Source organism: Sinohyriopsis cumingii, chromosome 6, assembly GCF_028554795.1.
Source record: "Sinohyriopsis cumingii isolate HCF-2022 chromosome 6, ASM2855479v2, whole genome shotgun sequence".
In the NCBI taxonomy this organism is placed as follows: domain Eukaryota; kingdom Metazoa; phylum Mollusca; class Bivalvia; order Unionida; family Unionidae; genus Sinohyriopsis; species Sinohyriopsis cumingii.
This window is the reverse complement of record NC_142966.1, coordinates 21,877,839-21,899,194: the sequence shown is the minus strand read 5'-3', so window position 1 is coordinate 21,899,194 and position 21,356 is coordinate 21,877,839. Positions and strand designations below refer to the sequence as shown.

At 35.0% G+C, this 21,356-nt stretch overlaps 1 protein-coding gene across 6 annotated transcripts in view; it reads right to left on the bottom strand.

The window, feature by feature from the left end:
* The window catches only part of LOC149796476 (intermembrane lipid transfer protein VPS13D-like), a 360,667-nt gene that overhangs the window by 117,089 nt on the left and 222,222 nt on the right, over positions 1–21,356 (bottom strand). For all 6 annotated transcript variants that reach the window (XM_089961181.1, XM_089961184.1, XM_089961183.1 and 3 more), the window contains 6 exons: positions 20,595–20,712; positions 17,009–17,073; positions 8,345–8,447; positions 3,683–3,790; positions 2,138–2,273; positions 340–483 (listed from right to left, as the gene is read on the bottom strand). In XM_089961181.1, coding sequence (XP_089817307.1) covers positions 340–483; positions 2,138–2,273; positions 3,683–3,790; positions 8,345–8,447; positions 17,009–17,073; positions 20,595–20,712 — 674 coding nt within the window. The remainder of the gene's footprint in view (positions 1–339; positions 484–2,137; positions 2,274–3,682; positions 3,791–8,344; positions 8,448–17,008; positions 17,074–20,594; positions 20,713–21,356) is intronic.

Genomic DNA, 21,356 nt, shown 5'->3' with positions numbered 1-21,356 from the left:
TAAACAATGTTCCAATAAAGGTACAGAGGCATGAAATATTGGTTACAGAGATCTCTTTCTGCAATCAGAGTGTAGAAATAATAAAAATGTATCCTCTCACCAAGTTTTGTTTTTGGGTACAACTATGTATATAGGCTGGTAAAAATCTAAGCCAAACACAAAAACCTAACCAAGATTTTAAAAACAATGTAGAAGTACAAATTTAGCCCACTTAGCCATCTCTCTATGCAGCAGGTCCTATGAAACCCAATCCAAACTATTGTCTAGATCCTAGGAAGAATGAACAGTTGCATTGCATGCTGGTACACAGGAAGATAAAACAGCCATTCACATACTCACCACCATCATGATGTTGGATGCTTTGGGTCTCTCTGGTTCAGCATATCTGAAGTATATGCCCACTTTATCCACTGACACTGGGGATAACTTCTTCCATCCTTCTACCTTCACCACAAGCTGGTTCACACTCAGACTATGTGTTTTCTACAAGTATTTGACAGTCATTGATAATTATATCATTAGCACTAATTTATAACAGACTCAGATTCAGCCAATTTTGACAAATCAAGGAACAGTCGAACTTGTCAATATTAACTACCCATGAGAAATGGCCAAACTGGTCTTTGTAAAAAGATGACCTCTGTATGCAGTCACCTTTTACACTTGGTTTTTAATACTGACTAACCACCAAATACCATTATTGTTTGCAGTAATAGTAACAGTAGTAATAGATCATTAAAACTTAAATTTAATGCTAAATTCAACAAAATCATAAAATAACTGTATATGTTGTTTTCTTCCAAAGTTATGTTCCACACAAAACACTGCATCCTGCTTTCATCAATCCATCATCTGAATTAAATCATCATTAACTCTAAAAAATTTTAATTGATCTTACTTTACTTTGTGTACCATGACAAAACACTTTTTTCACTACTCAAAACTTACATATGACTATGAAACTAGTGAAGTATTTTTTTGAGTCAACTTGTACTTATTAACTCATTCGGCCCCAGAGGTTTTTGTTGTTTTTGCCTGAAATGTGCGTAGGAAAGACATTTGGGGGGGCTATTTCTGAATACATCATAATACATCGGCTTTCAACTGATTTTCCATGAGACTAATGCCTAGTTGTATTAGAAACATCATTTTCCATTGGTTATTTTGCTTGCGCATGAGCAGAAGGGTAAAAGTTGGAGTTCTTTTTTTTTTCTTTTTTTATTTTTTGCTTAATGGACCCATCATTTTTGTACGGAGACCGCAATTTATTCCAAATGCCCACCTTATCCTAGTTTTTGCAAAGGTTCACCTGGTTGTGTGCAGTTAAGACCGGTATGTCTTAGATCTGAGGCCAAAAGGTCTAAAATCTGGACACAAATTGCATTCTGATCTTGGGCAAATTTTGGGTGAAAAAAAAACGGGTCCAAAAAATGAGGTTTTTCTCTCTGCATTTTGTAGTGCAACTAGAACTTCCAGATTATTTGATATCATTTTAGAGCTATATCTGTCTGCTTTTTTTTAATACCACACACTTTGGTGCATCTTAAATGACCTTGATGCTGCAGAGCTTGGAAGTAGGGTACAGCCTCATCACGCCTACAGACGGGATCGGGGCCGAATCGGTTAAGGCATAGAAACAGTTGTTTATACTTCAGACAATATCTGGATTAATTGCTTGCTCAACTTGCTCAGATAAAACTGCAGTTGCCTTATATGAGGGACTGACCACTTAATTTTCTATTGTTGACCTTGATTTGTTTGGGAACCAGGCTATTTATTTTTCTTTTACTTCAAAATAATTTATTTTTTTGAAATTTATTTTTTTTTAAATGGATAAAATAAGTTCTTTCTTTTGTCAAATCAGAGAAATAATTTTTTTGAAACTATCTGGAGACTGGAAATTTAAGAAAAGAATCCCAGACACTAATACCCCCACCTGGAATTAAATGGTTGGTACCCCAAATCCCTGGGATGAATATGGAATGAAAAGAGGTTAAATGTGACTATTCTTAGTGATAACTAAACTGAAACATTGCCTGCCCTTAGAGACAAGTTTGTGAATAATGACTGACTCCTGACCTAATGAAAAGATACGTAACTCTTACCTTTCTTCAAAATAAATTAGCCTATAGCTTACCTTATGTCTCATCTTCTCCCTCTGATAAAAGCTGAAAGGGACCTCCTCTTTTGGCTGGACACACCTGGGTTTAGAGGCCTGGAGGTAGGCTTCATCTTCCTTTTGCCCCTTCTGTTGTGGACTTGTGGACATGACACTAAAATGAACATAATTATAAGTGATAAGTGTATGCAATTAGATTATCCTAATTTTAACATACATGTCAAAAAATGTTTCCTAAAGTTGATAGCATTGGGTTTGCTTGAACCTTACGTATATAGTCTGACTATATATCCATGTTTGTTTGTACCCCCCTACCAATTTCAATAATGAATATGTTTAATATGATAAAAAGTGCACAGAACTAAGTCAATTGAATTGATTTATAATTTCTAACTTGACTGTGACCAGAATGGCACTAATACTGGCATCCCCAGCACCTTTCATGCGTGACGGACTTTCCATACTAAAACAGCGCCATATTGCGTACACTGTGGGCTAGTTTATTTCCATCAGACAACATAATGACATAGTTCATCCTATTCGGTAACTGCTGGATAATTCCATAAATTACCATAACGTTGAGAGTTTGGAATTATATCCCTTGCACACATGAACATAGAAATTAAACCACTTATTAAATCCATATGAAAGGCAAATATGTTGTTGTTATTCTTTTCCTCTACTTGCTTAGACATTGTCAATATTGGAAGCAGATGACATACATGCATGTACATCTGTAGTTGTGCACACACCCCTTTGCTGAAAATGGATTTGTCCATGAACTGGAAATGGATCTACAGCATGTCTGTCTATTACATTGAAAACTTCTGTTAATAATGAAATGCGCTGATGATGATGGTGTTAGGACCATTCTACTCACAGTCAGGTTAGAAATTATAAATCAATGAATGAATCGACTAAGTTCTGTGCACTTTTTATCACATAAAAGATTACCGTTTTTTAAATCGGTTGAGGGGTACAAACAAACAGGGAGGTATTTTAATACTATAGTCATCAATAAACTCTTAATTTCAGTGATGACCTAATTTGCTCAGACAAAAATTGGGAAACAAATGATTTTTCATTACAGAAATTTTGCCAAAAAAAAGAAAAAAAACAAAATACTATGTGCAAGTTTGTATTTATGACTAAGTTACAAGAGCTTTAGGATAGTACCTGCTACTATGCTGGTAGCTAGCTCTTGATATAAATGACATCAACTTCTAACTAGTAAATAACGGGATAATGTCAATGCTAAAATCATTTCTTTCATACATCCCACTGTTTACTCAAGGATAAACTTGTAAAATGTTAAACATAATAATGATAAATTTATTCACTTGATACTCTAATTCAGTATTTCTAAAGTGTTTTCAAAACACTTTTAAAATGAATGTGGAATTCTAAAGGATTCTTGGATATGACAATTTATGGACAAATAATTAAATCAATTTAATTTACACTTCTCCAGTTAAGAGACTCCAAGTTAAACCCTTGATACGACAACTTCTTCACTATGCAGTCTACTTACAGGTATCTAGTTATCAAGTATTTTCTACTCACCTGGATGGAGTAGTGGTAACAGTAAAGAACCATAACTGGTTTCCTGTTTGGTTACGGATGACAAACGGTGTATAAGGTTGCCGTCTCCGAAAACTACAAGGCAGCTGACTGAAATATTAAAATTTTAATTAGGCCATCTTTTTGTCCATACTGAATTGTTTCAACTATTATTCATTTATAATGATCATTAACTTATACAGAAAAACCTGTCCTGAGTGACCTATGCTATATGCAACCAGTCATCATGCATAGATCCATTTTATTATATAAATTGCTGTCACAAGCAACCCACATGTGGAACTAGACCAGTGACCATGATTTTTTGTGTGCAAAATAATTAATTCAACACTGCTATGAATTACTGCATCAGAAAAACAGAAAAAGGCCAATGAATTTTATTTAATTGTTTGTAACCATGATCACTTAGAAGGGTTTGCAGTCAAAGTGCAGATTGTTCTGCACATCATTTCTCTGTGAGACAATATTGAACATGACCATTATGGAGAATTTGCTATAAAAATTTAAAAGTCAGAGTCTGGGTATTGGTTTTCTAAAACCATAAGGTCATATACTAAAGACTGTAAACCAGATTAAAGCTGAAGTCGCTAGCTATCATTATAATCTCAAAGTCATGTAAAACCCCATTATGATTAACCACTCCTTCTTCAAATGGATCAGTCAAGGATGTATCTAGTAAAGAGATCTTTTGGTGAAAATCTCATGTGAATATGACCATCTATCTATAAGAAATGGTGACAAGATTTTCAAGATTACAAAATGGTAGAAAATTGGAGGTCACATCAGCACCCTTTTCATTCTGAACCAACAGAAATAATAATAAATCTTCCATTCAGGAGTTGCAGCAATAAAAAAATAATTTCAAGATGGCTGCTATGGTGGCCATAACGGTTTGATTTTGTGGAGTTTAATGCCATTTTTCAATATATGATAGAGTATACATGGCAGTCAGTATATTTGGTACAGGAAGAACCTGTGAACAACTACAGCCCCATGAGAAGCACTGACAAACTTTTGCACATGCCCACAGTGGTTGAGCTGAAACTTGAATTCACATGGACAGAGGTAAGATGTGCAACTGATCTGTAAAGGTTAGCACCATAAACTGCTCAGCCATCCAGGGCTCCTGTCATAATGGACATCAGACCAGATTCTCACTGAGGATCAATCTGACATCATAAGTCTTTCAGCGAATATCCAATAATGGTATGACCATTCATTTAGGAGGAACAGTGATATGATTTTCAAGATGCAGTCTCAAACATATACCGGGCATCTGAGCTTTACCATTTTCTTTTAAACATCCTAATAAGTCTCCTGCTGAAAATCCCATGTCAACACAACTTTCTGTTGAGAAGAAGTAGCGAAAACAAGATTTTGAAGATAGCTTCTACGGTGGCCATACTGGATATCCAAGCAATACCAAGCAGGACCAAAGTAGACCATGGTATCCTCCAAGCAGTTCATGAGGAATAGTGATAACAAAATTGTGTTAATGGATGACAAATGATGGATGACAGACAACAGCCTTTCCCATAAACTTTTCTGGCCTATGACCAGTAAAGCTAATGATTTATTACACCTCTCGCTCGATAACTCACAAACCCACTTTTAATGCAGAGTCAGGCATGGATCCCATTTATTAAGCTAGAAAATAGAGAAAAATTGACCCCTATTTGTTGAAATTAAAGAAAATCTCAAAATTGGTAACTGAAACCCTGAACTAGTGCTCGTTTTATTGTCAAAAATGGTAGATAGAACCTGTAAATTTTAATTAACATTATGAACTTATCAACTTTTAATAAGAAGTCATATAATTTGTTACATTTACTTTCCAAACAACATTCTTAGTGCACCAAAATTAATGATATTCAAGGAAATTTTAATCAATGAAACGTCACTTACACCTAGTGGAGGCAGTACTTTAATAAATAAATACCAATTAAATAATTTTTTATCAAGTAAAATTTGTGTTTTAGTTATATCTATCAGTTCCTTTTCCATCTAATCATCATAAAAGAAATGTGTCCTCTTGTATTTAAACAAAAATGTGTCAATCTAACATAACAGCTCTGTCCACAAGCTTTTCTCAGAGAACCTAATTAAGTGCCGACCTTTTTTTCTATCTGACTAGCAGAAGTATTTGTTGTATTGTTGCACTGAATTAAAAGCTGACCTTTGTACTATAACTTTAAAATGCGGTTTTTGAATCAAATAAAGGAGGTGGAATAAAAGAAAAGTTAAAAGTCATGCAAATCCTAGATGCTTAAGATCTAGCAGCCCTGGTCATATGTTGGGTGAACCCATTTCAGTTGATCAACTGAACAGGGTTATAAACGTTATTGTGTAAGTAATATAATTAAACTACCTTAAATTAACCTACTCAATCACAACTGTGATCAAAGATAGCAAGGCAACCAAACAAAATGAATATTTCGTAAAATAACTGACTGTTTCACAGATAGGGACCATTGAGGGGAAACGAGTTTCAGGGAATTCCTGAACTGGCACTTAAGGATGATAAGAAGTTTCACTATTACTTGCAATGAAAGCATGGCATCAATATTTTACTAACTGAACAATACAAAAATTTAATTTCTATGTAAACAAAAGTCTCCTGAAATAAATGTCGCTGTTTTTTTATAAAAAAAAGGAATCTTGTTTGGTGATGTATCAACAGTTAGTCTGGTTCCCTGCTTCATAGACATCCTTCTTAGCACTACACTATTACATGCCACTCCAGGAACCAGACTAATCATCAAAACAAAAAGCAGTGATGCAATGCACAAATGTTTTCTCAAACAAATGGCTTGTTGTTGACACCATTTGGAATAATATTAACGATCTTTCAGATGTTGGACATTTTGGATATAAACATAATTTATACAAAATGACGAACATCATTAGAGAAAGCACGTTCTTGTCAATTATTCTCAAAGCGATTATAAAACAAAAATTCAGTCATTAAACAGCCAAGTGCCCACCCTCACCCCACTACTGCATGCTCTGGATGTCTAGCAGATTTTATTTATGTCCCTCTGTAAATCATGCCCTTGTTTAAAGTGCAGTCTATGTTTTTGGACCCCGCTGTGTGCAAGTTATGGAGGGAGAGGTGTAGTTAAATAAAAGTAGACCAGTTACTCTTCACTGTGGGTTGCTTTTCCTTACAAGCAATAAAATATAAATCTGTACCTTGTACAAAGTCTCTGGAAAATAGTCTAAAATACATGTACATCCAGAATTTAACTAGATTAACTTCTTTCTATACTAAATGATTTCTATCAAGTTTGAAGAAAAAAGTCTATTCAGGAATTTTGGAAAAGTTGTTTAAAGGTTATTTTTTCTTTAACAGTCACATTTCTGTTTTTAGGATCAGTAGCCATATTTGAAGCGGGATCAGCATCAGTTGTACAAATTTTATTAAAACTGAAAATTGTTGAAAGGCAAATGTTGTACAGATTTTAATTTAAACATATCTATAAGCAATTACTGTTGCTTGCAAGAATAAATTTGACGAATATAACTCTATACATGTGATAAATGTAACAACTGAGACACAATCCATCTATAGGTTTCTCATCAACTGAAGTGGACTCTATTTTTATTTTTTCATCACATCAAGTAAAATGAATCACAACTTATTCATTCAAAATAAAAAATACTGTTGAAAGGTTAGGATTTCATTCAAGGATTTAATGACTTTTAGGGTAAATTTTATACTCATGCTACGCAAAAGTTTATTTTTTCCAGCTTCACTACTAAGTCTTCTGTATATTTTAACTTTCTTACTGTCTATAAACATGTAAACTGAATGCATATCAATAGAATCGGTTATATTATGCCTTTGATTTCTTTTAATAGCTTTTATAATTAAAGCATTCTTTAATATAGTTTTAGAATAACTTTCTTTATAACTCAAATTGTTTTAAAATCTTATTTTTAAACATCTTCTGATGTTCAGTTGGAATGAGCACAACTGTAAATGGCCTACCAAACAGATGTATTTAATTCTTAACATTCTAGTGTCTACATCTGAATGAATGATTTTAATGTAATATCATCAGGTAGGGCAATATTATCACAGCCTTTAGTCTGGGTCTTCTTTCTACACAATAGAGTAATGTAATATTTTTCATTTTCACCAATGTCCACTGGCTGACAAGAGTCTTTCCTGGGCCAATAAGCCTGTTGTAATATTTGTTTCACTGATGTTCTGTTACAGTGATGCAGAGCTGTGGTCTTTGAGACTATTATATGTGCTATCTCAGCTATTATTAGCACACGATTAATGACTGGCCTAGATTGGACATCCGTAGATGTCACTGTCCTGTTCCATAAAAATATGGTATCCGCACACAGCTAAGTGATGATATATAGTTCCTGCATACAAAGCCAAGTGACGTCATCCATAAATATATGGCTCCCACACTAACAGGGTTAAGGCCAGTGAGCAAACGTTTGCACAAATTCTATTAATCAGTTTCCAAAATATTATCAAAAAGGTTTAAACTATTTTTAGTAATGGTTGCAAGATTTAATGTTGGACTGGTGCTCTTCAACTGAGGATGCTCTCTGCCAAATTAAGTCAAATTGTGGTTTTTGAGAAATTATGATACATCTTTTAATTGAGGAAAAGACACATACCTGTCTTCCTTCTGCATGTAATAGTCCTCTGTCCAGGTGACTTTAGTTTTGTTGTACAGCTCTATCAATGTTGGAGTTAGGTTGATATTTAGTACATCAGGGGCTGAAAATACAAGACCTCGTAAAATTTCTGTCTGCATGCAAAATACCTTATTAAAATTCTTTCTTTTCATTGTGCTGTCACTAGGTCGATAAATCAGCGCTTCCCCCATGATGATATTGATTTTAGGGTAAGGGGCTGATATCACATATTCATTAAAAGCTGCAATTATCTGCATTCAAATTTGGCTGCATACATCAAAGTACATTTTATACACTTACCGGTATTTCTTGTGGCTGTGCAGCTACTGTTGGCTGAACGGTTCTTTTGGTAACATGTAGATTATATTTCCTGAGCAAATCATATGTTTGGTGAATTATAATTCCACCTGGAATAGCACAACCATCTGTCCTGTGGCCATTTCGAATTCTGCACTTGATATGGATGTTACCAATTACTGGTATGTGTTTAAAGCGTATGCGGGTTTGTTCCAGAATGATTTGAATGCAGCAAAACTGCATATTCTAATGAACAGGTGACATCAGACCCACAACATCATCCATAAGTATCAACACAGATTTGTGGGGTTGATTTATCAGACTATGATGTCACTAAGGAATTATGCAGAATTGACAGGATTCACAGATAAAAAATCAAAGTTACAAAACTTAGCATGAATGATTGAATCCATTCACTAACATGAGCACAGCTGGATTACCCAACATGATTGGATTGTTATGGTTTTATTATGGCACAACAAAACATGAAGTTTAGTTACCAAGGTAACCTGAATGCAGTCCCATTTTGAGGGACACAAAAATGACAGATAAATGACTGGTCCAAAGGTAGGATTCAGGTTGTACGTCTGGTATGCTAACTAATAAACCAGCATAACTTCTCATACAATATAAACACGACCTTGGAGGATTGGTGCCAAGGCAATAGGAATTCAGTGCCTGGCATAGAAATTTGCCATGACAGCCAATTTAAGATGGCTGAGAATCTAAGCTAATGACTGAAACATCATGTGAAGGAAGGGAATATAAATGGTTGTGAATCTAAGCTAATGACTGAAACATCATGTGAAGGAAGGGAATATAATTTTTTGTGAATCTAAGCTAATGACTGAAACATCATGTGAAGGAAGGGAATATAACTGGTTGTGAATCTAAGCTAATGACTGAAGCACTATGTGAAGGAAGGGAATATAACTGGTTGAGAATCTAAGCTAGTGACTGAAACATCAAGTGAAGGAAGGGAATATAAATGGTTGTGAATCTCAGCTAATGACTGAAACATCATGTGAAGGAAGGGAATATAATTTTTTGTGAATCTAAGCTAATGACTGAAACATCATGTGAAGGAAGGGAATATAACTGGTTGAGAATCTAAGCTAATGACTTAAGCACTATGTGAAGGAAGGGAATGTAACTGGTTGTGAATCTAAGCTAATGACTGAAGCACTATGTGAAGGAAGGGAATATAAATGGTTGTGAATCTAAGCTAATGACTGAAACATCATGTGAAGGAAGGGAATATAATTTTTTGTGAATCTAAGCTAATGACTGAAACATCATGTGAAGGAAGGGAATATAACTGGTTGAGAATCTAAGCTAATGACTGAAGCACTATGTGAAGGAAGGGAATATAACTGGTTGAGAATCTAAGCTAATGACTGAAGCACTATGTGAAGGAAGGGAATATAACTGGTTGAGAATCTAAGCTAATGACTGAAACATCATGTGAAGGAAGGGAATATAACTGGTTGAGAATCTAAGCTAATGACTGAAGCACTATGTGAAGGAAGGGAATATAACTGGTTGAGAATCTAAGCTAATGACTGAAACATCATGTGAAGGAAGGGAATATAACTGGTTGAGAATCTAAGCTAATGACTGAAACATCATGTGAAGGAAGTGAATATAACTGGTTGAGAATCTAAGCTAATGACTGAAACATCTTGTGAAGGAAGGGAATATAATTGGTTGAGAATCTAAGCTAATAACTGAAACATCTTGTGAAGGAAGGGAATATAAATGGTTGTGAATCTAAGCTAATGACTGAAACATCATGTGAAGGAAGGGAATATAATTTTTTGTGAATCTAAGCTAATGACTGAAACATGTTGTGAAGGAAGGGAATATAACTGGTTGAGAATCTAGGCTAGTGACTGAAACATCATGTGAAGGAAGGGAATATAAATGCAATATACTACTCATTAGGATGCATTATCATAAAGTCTCACCAGTGTACGGTTACATAAAGGTCTGTTAAGATTTAATAGGGATGTAACAAAACAAATGGCACAAAGTATGCAAATGTCACTTAAATTAAAAAATTAAGACACAGTGACCAAGTTTCACATGGCATAGTTACTCTCCTTGATATACACCCACCTGCAAATTTTCACAAGTGTAGGTTAAATAGGGTCCATGATACAGTGTGACCCCACTATAACACGGTAGTTGGCAGCCATATAACCTGGCTGTGTTATAAGCAACCAGGTTAGTTAACTGAACAAAATGATGCATGTACCCAAAAAATATTGTGGGGGAGGAAGGTAATAAATAAGGGCAGTGAAATAAGTGCTTCATTGGCACAGTTACCATCTTAAATCGATACATATTAAATGGGAAATACACCTGTAGTGAAAACAGAGAAGGCATATATATTTTACTTTATTCAGAGAACCACTGATGAGTACATATATGTGTATAATGTTTATATATACGTCTTATGTATAGCATGAATAGAGTATTAACACCGTGTACTCACCCGCAAATCTTATCACATACATTGAATCCACATCATAGGTAATTCCATCGAAAAATGCAGACACAGAGATTTAAAATATTCAATAATTTTGAATCAGGTAATATAGGTCTGAATTCAGTGGATAAACACATAACAAATTATGAAGCGTTCGTAAGCATAAACATTTTCCCTGCAAAAAGGAAACTTTCACAGCACAGTAAATGTGTTCCAGTCAAGTTGGAAAATGAAAACATTCATCATATTACATTGCTTTTATTTAAGTTTGATATTGAATTCTTTTGAAGAAAATTTGTTTGTTTTTAATGGAGACTGTAGTCAGCTTTCTTAGATGAAATGTGCATGTGTTATTGAAGTCACCACTAAAGGACAGCTTTGGAGAACAAAGCAAATGCTCACTTCTTATTGTGACGGAAATATCAAATAATTGTATTGCATGATTGAAACTGATGTTTCTTCTCCATGTTTTCAAAACAGTCATTGCTTCAAAGGTAAGCTGTTTTCTTTGAAATTTCCCCAAACTATTTTTACATTTTTAAAAAAGGAATTGGTATTTTTGGTTGATTGCAGTTACTGTTCCTCCCTGCTGATTTGAATAGATCAACAAGTGAGATGTTTTTTTTTGTCATGCTGCCTTCAATGCATGCTTCAGAAATTTAACAAAGGGTCAACAGATGATAGAGACGCAGGTGTTCTGGTCTGATGACAAGGACTAGTACAGAAAATGTGAGTGTTCTGAAGGATCTAATTCTCAGTGAAAAGAAGAGGAATTTTACTTACCATCCACATAAAAATGTCAGTCTTTGTAAATATAATAATTTCTAGTGAATGGCCATAAATCCGATGAAACATAGATACGAGATAATGCCTCATCCACTACCAGAAATGTTAACAACAGAAAATCAGATATCTCACAAAATACATTACTCATGCTAGATGTCAACACAAGTGGATTATGATATAACAATGCACTGTTAAGATGGTTTGTCAATATGAACAAAGAAATTGTTCATGTAACAACAGATAAATTTCAGTGCATTTTATATCAAGTTTGTGGCTTCCTTTCATGGGGCCTCTGAATTTCTCCACTCCAAGCCAAAAGTTGTATATACAAGTTTAAACAGCGAACAATTCTGCCAATTAAAAACAATCGCCAGATGGTTATATTTTGTTGCCAATAAGGAAATAAAATTGCAGTCTGCAACATTGCAAACTACAAGATCCCAGAATAAACATTTTGCATGTTATTTTTCATACTTTTAAAAAGAAAAAACTATACGTGTACGAGACAAATACATACAAAAATTCAAGAGCCACGCCACAATCATTTTGTATTATTCATGTGTGATCTCATCCCCAAAATGATAATAAACATTTTATGTTTTTTCGTACATTCAAGAATGTATTTCTTTTTCGTGTACTCCTTGGGAGTTTTCTGATCACAGAGAAGTATACTCCATATATTTGCTTACTGAATTATTTTACTCAATAATTGTATTCATTTTATGATAAGTAAACCAGAGCCATCTTACTTATCTATCCCCATGGTCAAAAGAATGTGCAATACATCACAGGACCATAACTTCAATGCATTTTATTCCAATTAATGAGAACTTATTGTCATACACACCTTAGTGTAAGAAGCTTGTCAATATATCAATGCGTTTGCAGGTCTGTATATCCATACAGCTGTTATGTCCTCTCACTCTTGAATTATACTGATGTTAAAGTTTTTTCTTTAACTAAATAAAAGGTGGGCTGAGCAAAAAGAAGTTGATTGTTGTTACTAATCATTTCTGTAATGTTCCCTGCCATTTAATCCATTTATTAGTGTCCAGTTTACTGTCAGCCTAGCAATATGCTGGACTACTTTTACCTGTATAATATGCCACTGTGCTAATCTCTTCACTTACAAGTACAAGATTATGAGCAATATTAATGTTTAAGCTGGCTTAAGATAATCAGCCCAACAATACAAATTGCATGAGATTTTGCTAATACCTGATTACATATGAAATCTGAGCTCATCAGATTGAGGACAGATGGTACATAGTTTATGCCAGACTGAGGACAGATGGCATATGGTTTATGCCAGATTGAGGACAGATGGCACATGGTTTATGCCAGCAACTGTTCTGAGCCTGCAGTAGAGCCAGAAAGTGTTCTTCAAAGATGTGGACAACAATGACCTTGCCACCAATTCCGCTACAGTTGACAGTAATGACATCAATACCCAGTTTGCCACCAATATTTTTCAGTCATGTCAGCAGCGAACATACTCACGGACCAGTACTGACAGGGAAAAGTTGCCTACATAGGCCAATCTTAAAAATGCCAGTACTGGCTATGGCGATCTATCTCTTACTATCCTGTACTGGACCTTGGCATCCAGATGTCAGTCAGACTGGCTATGGTGATCTATCTCTTACTATCCAGTACTGGACCTTGGCATCCAGATGTCAGTCATCCTCATACCTCATCCAGTCTCACTCCAATTCTACCTGGACCTGTGTTTAGCATCACCAGGGTTAATCTTTTTAACATACCCATCCCAAGACTCAAGATGCAGATGGTACCTGCCACCAGTAATGCCACTACCAGCTCCAGCTCTTCCGCTGATTCACAGTGTAACCTACACCAAACTCAGTCATCAAGCTTCCAACAATATCCAGTACTCGACATACACAAATGAGGGCAATACAGACCACCACTAGTCATGGCTCCATTGTGACCCAGTACAGGATACACCTATATCCCTTTCCCAGGCACCCAGTTTGCCCCGAGATTATCATTTTTCAACATGAATTACTGACAGACCAACATTTCCCAACACAAAAAAATTTTCATCCTCGTTCAGTGTCCCAGGCAAGCTCATTCTCTAGCTCAGTCATGGCTACCATTGAAAGAGGCTTTGTGACTCAAGCCTCTGATTTTGATGGTACAAGTTTTGCAGCCCACTCTTCTCTACTCCATCAGAAAATGTCTTGGGAAGATTTAGCCATCCATGTGCAAAAAAGTCACCTGGCTTCTGCACAAGACTTCACTTCTCATCCACAATTAAAGGTCACTTAATGAAGCCACCTTAAATAAAGGTCACCTGCATTCTGACCTTTTAACAAAGAAAGACCTGCATTCTTTCAAACAGTCACCAATGTCTGGTCAAGTTGCGTCTTCAACACCAAGGCATCAACAGGCCTGTCTTTTCTAAAATAGGCATTTTACAAAGATGCTGGTTTACCACACCAAATGTCAAGCCATCAACAGAGATATTGTCTTGGAATGTCAAAGTTATTCACTTATCCACCCTATATATCAGCTGGAAACCATTCCTGAACATGCAACTGGTTCATAACATTGAATCCATTGGCTACATCTGCCACTGGTCTTTATGGCTATATTTCAGCAAACAAAGCATAGACTATAGTACAACTCACATGGGTCATGTATATGCATTTACTCATTTTAAATTAAACATAAATTGTTCTTTTAAATTTTATCACTAATTTTCTTTAACCAAAGTCTGTTCAATCCTGACTATTGAATGCACTGTACCTAACTGTCACCAATAACTTCCAGACAAAAATGATCAATCTCTATGGTCTTTTTCAATGGTGACCATGTACTAAACTTGGGTCAAGTAAAGACCACACTGAATATAATCATCACAATATAGGGTTGTATGCATTTGTTTATCAATATGCGGAGCTTTCATTTTGACATCACAGTGCATGACCTTCAATCCGGATTGTACTGGATCACACCTTTAGGTTCATTTCATCCAAAAATGTCCTCATACTTTAACACTGATTTTGCCGTAGGCACTTCTTGGTGCATCTAAATAATGACATTGCAAAGGAATGGTGATGTTTAAGAATCCAAATTAAGTGAATACTTGCCAATTCAAGGTATGTAGAATCAAATTCTAAAACTTGTCATCCATGACTGAAATAGTTGGTGTTGATTGTGTACATGACCTGTGTGACTTCTACTATACATCCCACCAACAATCACTCTAGAGGCCTAGTGGTTAGAGCGTCCGCCTCAGATGCGGGAGGTCGTGAGTTGGATCCCGGCCAAGTCATACCAAAGACTTACAAAAATGGTACAAACAGCTACCTCGCTTGGCGCTCAACATTAACAGGTTAGTGTTAGGACTGGCTGGCCTGGTATCAGGATAATGTGACTGGGTGGGACATCATGCTACATGTCTGTGACATGATGCCCTAGTGCTAGACATCACTATAAACTGCCACACTGAAGACATTGTAGCGATATGACTGAAAAATGGTTAAAGCTATGTTAAAAAGTCCAAATCACCCACCCAACAACAAGTCCCCAGATGACAGATATGTCTGAAGGTCAGTCTAGCACATGTCTCATACTAAGCTGGGCAGTTCAGCACTCACTCTACAATTGCAGAGTCTGTTCCATTAAACTCTAACTCAATGAGAGAAATACACTTCTATCCACATCTGTGCTGCCACAATCTCTCAGATTACAGCTTTTGTCTTCCAAGCTCCTATTTCATGGCAACATAGAGAAAGACAGGAAACTGGCTAACAAAGTGGTAAATCTTGCACAGGTCCAGCAACTCAGAGCCCAGCCTACATTCCCCTGCACTAACTTGGAAACTAGGAAGGACCCCTCTAAAATCTTACTCCTTGGCAATGCCTTGTTTCAGTGAGCAAGTGAGGATTAAAGATTGTTTTCTTGCTCATGCTGCCTAAGTTTGACATGCAAATGTGGGGGTTGGGATGAGGTGGGATACACTGCAACATTTTATAATGAAATGAGAAAGAGACTCTACCCAAAGGACCCATATGTCTTGCAGATCTTCTTATATGGCCTTAGGTTATGTTCCCTTTGCTGCACATGTAAAAAAAAACCCCAAAAAACAAACATTCTGCAGCAGGAAATAAACACTCTTCTTAAAAAGTGTGGCAGAGGTTGTACACAACTCACCAGGGGTTCTGATCCAGACTTTTGTTACTTCCTAAAATCAACAGCGAGTTCTGTGCAGTCACTGACCTAAGCTCTCTCAACCAACACATTCCAGCACCTAAGTACTAAAAGAAGACGATAAATTTGGTCTTCAACATTATTCAGGAGAGAGATTTTGCAGTCAGGCTAGATCTCCAAGATATACCCTTATCTCCATTTACATGTCTTTCCCCCCAAAAAATGGTTCACTTTTAAGAACAATGTTCAGATCACTCCCTATAGGTCTGAATCTTGGTCACAAGAATCAAGAACTGAGTCAAACATCACAACATCAATGTCTGTGACATCCAACTACTTGGACAATATCTCCAAAAGGACAAGGTGAGCAATCCTTTGTACCCAAAATATCAAAGTTCTTGTTCTTGTTTGCTTCACCTCTGATTTCTTGTCAACAATGTCAAATTTGAACACAATTTGTCCCAGTACTTCGCTGATCTGGTCAGAGCATTCAAAATCTCTCTAAATCAAGTTTGCCTTTAATTCCATCTTGTAGTTTCTTCCATCCACTGTGTAAATTTCAGATTACTAGAGCAGATAATCAAGGTTACCTGATTACACAAGATCCCATACAACAAAAGTTTGGAAAATGTTTGGCTGCTGCTACTTTAAGTCTCTTTTAATATTATTGGTAGTTTTGTCTAAAAGAATTTTAACTGTTGGGAACTTGTGTCATGCCCATTTTATATGATGTCAATTCTTTTTCATGCCAATACTGTATCATATACATTTTGTGTGATGCCAATGTTATCTCATGTCAATCTCTCTTGTCAAGTCAATATTATACCATGTTAAATAATGCCTATATTTTTTCTTCTGATCTTATAGTATGTTAACAACTGTTGTCTTCTTACCTACAATCTGAATGGCCAATTTCTTATCTTTTCCTTCCCCAATATGTCTCCAATCTGTGTGACACCTGAAAAAAGTAACGCATTCATTACTCATTAAAACTGCAAACATTCTGCAGCATACAAATAACTTCAATCTGAAGAGAGTGTTTTTTTTCCCAGGATGCACAAATGCTCAAATCAGCACTCCCTTACAGCTCTTAAAAATTAGTAAGTATGCAAAATGACAAAATGTCAATTTGCTGAAAGTGTAATGTACCCAGTAAAGTTAATAGCAATAAAGCTTAATGTGATCATACAATGTGTTTGATTTCAAGATCAAATGCCAGAAAAAAAAGTGTTTACTGAGTGACATTTTCCACTGATAAGTGAGATACTTTCATCAATTATCTAAATATTACAATAAGGTTAGGGGGCCTGTAGGTTGAGCTCATGATCAAAGGATTTACATATAATGTGACTTTGACTTCAAGGTCAAAAGGTTGCGCATGCATGTTGATGAAAAAATTATTGAACTTTATGATGATTCACTGAAAGTGTAAGAAAATCCATCAATGTGTTTAGGAAATATAAGCAAATGAAAAAAAAAACAAAAAACTGCAACACAAATTTTCTGTGAAGGTGACCCTGAGGCTAATGTTGATGGTGCAAACAAGGAGGTAAAGAATGAATTATATTAGGTTCACATTGACTTAATCCATGTATGAAAAAAAACACTGAGGGGTTTAGGAAATATAAGCAAATAAAAAATAATTTAATCAAAACCTTAATGCAAATTTTTTTAAGACTTGAGACAATGACCCTAAAGTAAAGCTGTCAAAATTTAAGAACACTTTTATTGGGTACCTGTTGATGCTAATGATCAGTTACCTGGGTACTTGATCAAAGGGAAATTGTATTAAATGTGTACAAACCTGAAGTTAAGTCCACATTTTTCATTTTTAATCTACAGTATCACTACATAATGTCATCTGGTCCAAGAATTCATCCTCAATGATAAAGTTTTGAAATCCTCCATCAGCATCTAGTAAATCATCATGGTATTTCCTTGGCCTTGCTGTCATATGTGCATGCTTATTTAGAGACTGAGCTCGAGCTTTTTATGAAATCCACTGAAATTTGTTTAAAGTTGAAACTGAAGACATGTCAGTTGTGCAGCAAGATCAAATAACCACCCTCTATTACTTCACAATGTACCAGTCAACGCAGTCAACATGGGGATAACTCTAATATGCTTTAGAAAGCGATGGAAGCTGGGAATGCCAAAATCTGGTTAAGTGAAAGTATCTTTCTTTAAAGAAATGAATTAAAAGTATAGTAATATCGAGGATCCTGTTCCAGTCACTTTGGTAAATGCAACAATCTATCAGATTCAATTGCTTTTATTTCAAATTTGGTGCTAACTTCCTTTGATGAAAGGTTACTTATTTTTATTCAAGATTGTAGTCAGCTTTCTTTGATGAATTGAGCATGTGTTATTGAAGTTACGGGTAAAGGACAGCTTTGGATGACCAAACAAATGTATGTTTTTCATTGCGGTGGCAGCATCAATAATTGTAGAACATCGATTGAGACTGATTTTTTTCTCTCATCTGCTTAGTATTTATACAGAAAGATTGGTGCTTTTAAGGTGATCAGTTTTCTTTGAAGTTTCAGCAAAACTATACTTTCTAGTTACATTTTTTTAATAAAAAAATTAGCTGTGATTTTGTCAATTGTAGCAGTTACTTTTCTTGCTTTCATAAGTTTGTCGATTGTACCTAGTCCTGGTAGCATAAACAGACCAACAAGTATATCTCCATTTTTGTTGTGGATTTTTTGGTGTTATTTGTGTGTATGTGAGTGACATAGAAAAATTAGTTAATGTAACAGAATATCAGAAATATTTCTGTTTTATTATTATCATATTCCATGTAAAACATGGACCTTTTCGGATCTTCTGTTACATTAATTTTTCTTAAGAAAAATGGTAGTTTAAAAGTTTCCACTTACTATCTAATTTGTTACTGTTTTCTTTGAGAAAATCTTCAGTTAAACTGGGACAGTAACACACAAAATAGCATGAAGAAGGGCTGAAATCTCTCCCTCTCTTTTCAGGGAATATTTGATTTTGATCATGAGGTGCAGAATAATAATGGGATGAAATACACCCCCATCTCTCTTCACCCCAAAAGATGTGGGAAAAGCATTGTTGCATCACAGATGAAATTTCCCTGTCACCAGTAATCTGAAATAGCATCAAGTGATACCACTGTTCGGTATATTTGATTTAATTTATATTTAATTTAATTCTCTGTTTGTAAATTTTTAAGTTTTTTTAAAATTTCATTACATGTCAAAGTAATGTAATTTTGTTTACTAGGAATCTGATATTTTCCAGAAATTAGTTTGACTTGACTGTTTTTAATAGTTAAAAACACCTAAACACAGAACTTTGTATCCTTTTGCTGACCTAGTTCCTGACCTTGATTGAGAATTAAGTAAACAACTTCTTTCTTTTAAATTCATTCTTAATGTGGGAAATGATAATCGTGAAATAGAGGCTGACTGGGACTACATGACTTTAGATGTAAATACTTCTACGCTGTTCTTGAAATTCTGGATCATTTACCCTCATTCAGGAATCTGTTTTGCATATCATGTTACTGTATAACCTTTGTCTATAGAGAAATTAGTTAGTCAGGCTTCTAAACACTGGGACGTAAAGTGTTTTGTTTTTTGTTGTGACCAGTTGAGAAATATTTTAAATTTTCTTCAAACTATTTGGATTCTAAAAGATTAATTAATTTCTCTGGGAAAATTTAAGTGCTCATACAGAATTCTTGGACAAAGACATTTATTTAAATTTTCTTCAGAAATTCAAACACCAGAATATTGTTTGTGGATCAACAAAGAACTGGAGACACATCCATAATATAAAGGCTACAGTATACGTCTTTGCCTTCCATTTTTGATTTTTCGTCAGGACTCAAACTTGAATTCATCAGAACATTTCATTACTAGGACTTCTAAAATTTAATTCTGGATTATTTTTGGATTTGATCTTAAAATAGTAAGTTTTTTCATTTTTACATTGTTTTTCCAGGGAAATAAATTATTTGTTAAATTTTTCAAAGCTTGAAGTTTTCACTCCTTCTTTGCTACTGTTTATTTGAGCCTAAACACAAAAGACCATTAATATTCATTAAGCCAGAAGTTATTACAAATTAATTCCACGTTGCATTGTAAATTTTATCCTATCTGTAACTCAGTATATTTTGAGGTCAGCATCATTAAATTTAACTAAAAGTACCTAAATTGTTTAAAATACTTCATGTGAAACTAATCAGGTACTTGCAGCTACATTTAATGATGCTGACCTAAACATTTACTGGGTTACTGAACAAACTATAGTTAACAAGACGAAGCTGAGGTATTGATCTGGCCTTGTCTTATATCCAGCATGGACTTATATATGGATGAAGGATAAATTTTTTTTACAAAATTCGCTTATTTGACTTATACTCTACATTGACTTATATGCCAGCAAACATGATACTCCTGCCCCTATGAAGGGTAAAATAAATAAAGTTTTTAAAATCCTACGAACCTCCAGAGCTCTAAGAAAGGCTCCCAACCAGAGAGTCTTCTGTTGTAGTAGTGTCCCTGAATCTGGAACATGGCTTTCCCTTCTTCAGTTGGATGGAGCTTCTGACTAAAGTTCACATCTAGAAAATAAAGGTTTATATGTCCACATAATTTTATCATCATTATAAAGGAAATAACTGTGAAATGTTTCAAGTGCTACAATGTCATATTTATTACAAAATGGTACAGACAAACATCCATAAATGGAGCAAGAAATTTTACAAAACAAAGAAGAAACCTGCCCATCATAAAACTACAAACTTGCTAATAACTGTGCAGTTGGCAAATAAATCTGCTGGTGTTAGTAACAAAAATGATACAAACTGGATTTCAATATACAAGGTCCCTCAAGTTACTGAACCAAAAATTACTGATGTACAAAGTGAAGCACAGAGCATTTAGCTGCCAGAAAACTGTCAAAAGCAATCCTGACCTAATATAAAAGTCATAAAGGTAATGTAGGCATTCAGAACTGACAATTTCAGTAATGGATATAATTGGTTAGAATTTCATTACACTTATCTTTAAAAGGCAATTATTCACTTTATTTGGATCCTTATACATCCATATTTATGGAAGATCATTATTTACATGCCCCAAGAAGCACATGTGGCAAAACTAAAAATTATGTTTACATTTTTAGATGAAGTCAATTGGAAGGTATGATCCAGTACAAACCAGATTGAATATTATGTACTGTGATGTCCCAAATAAAGTTATGCAT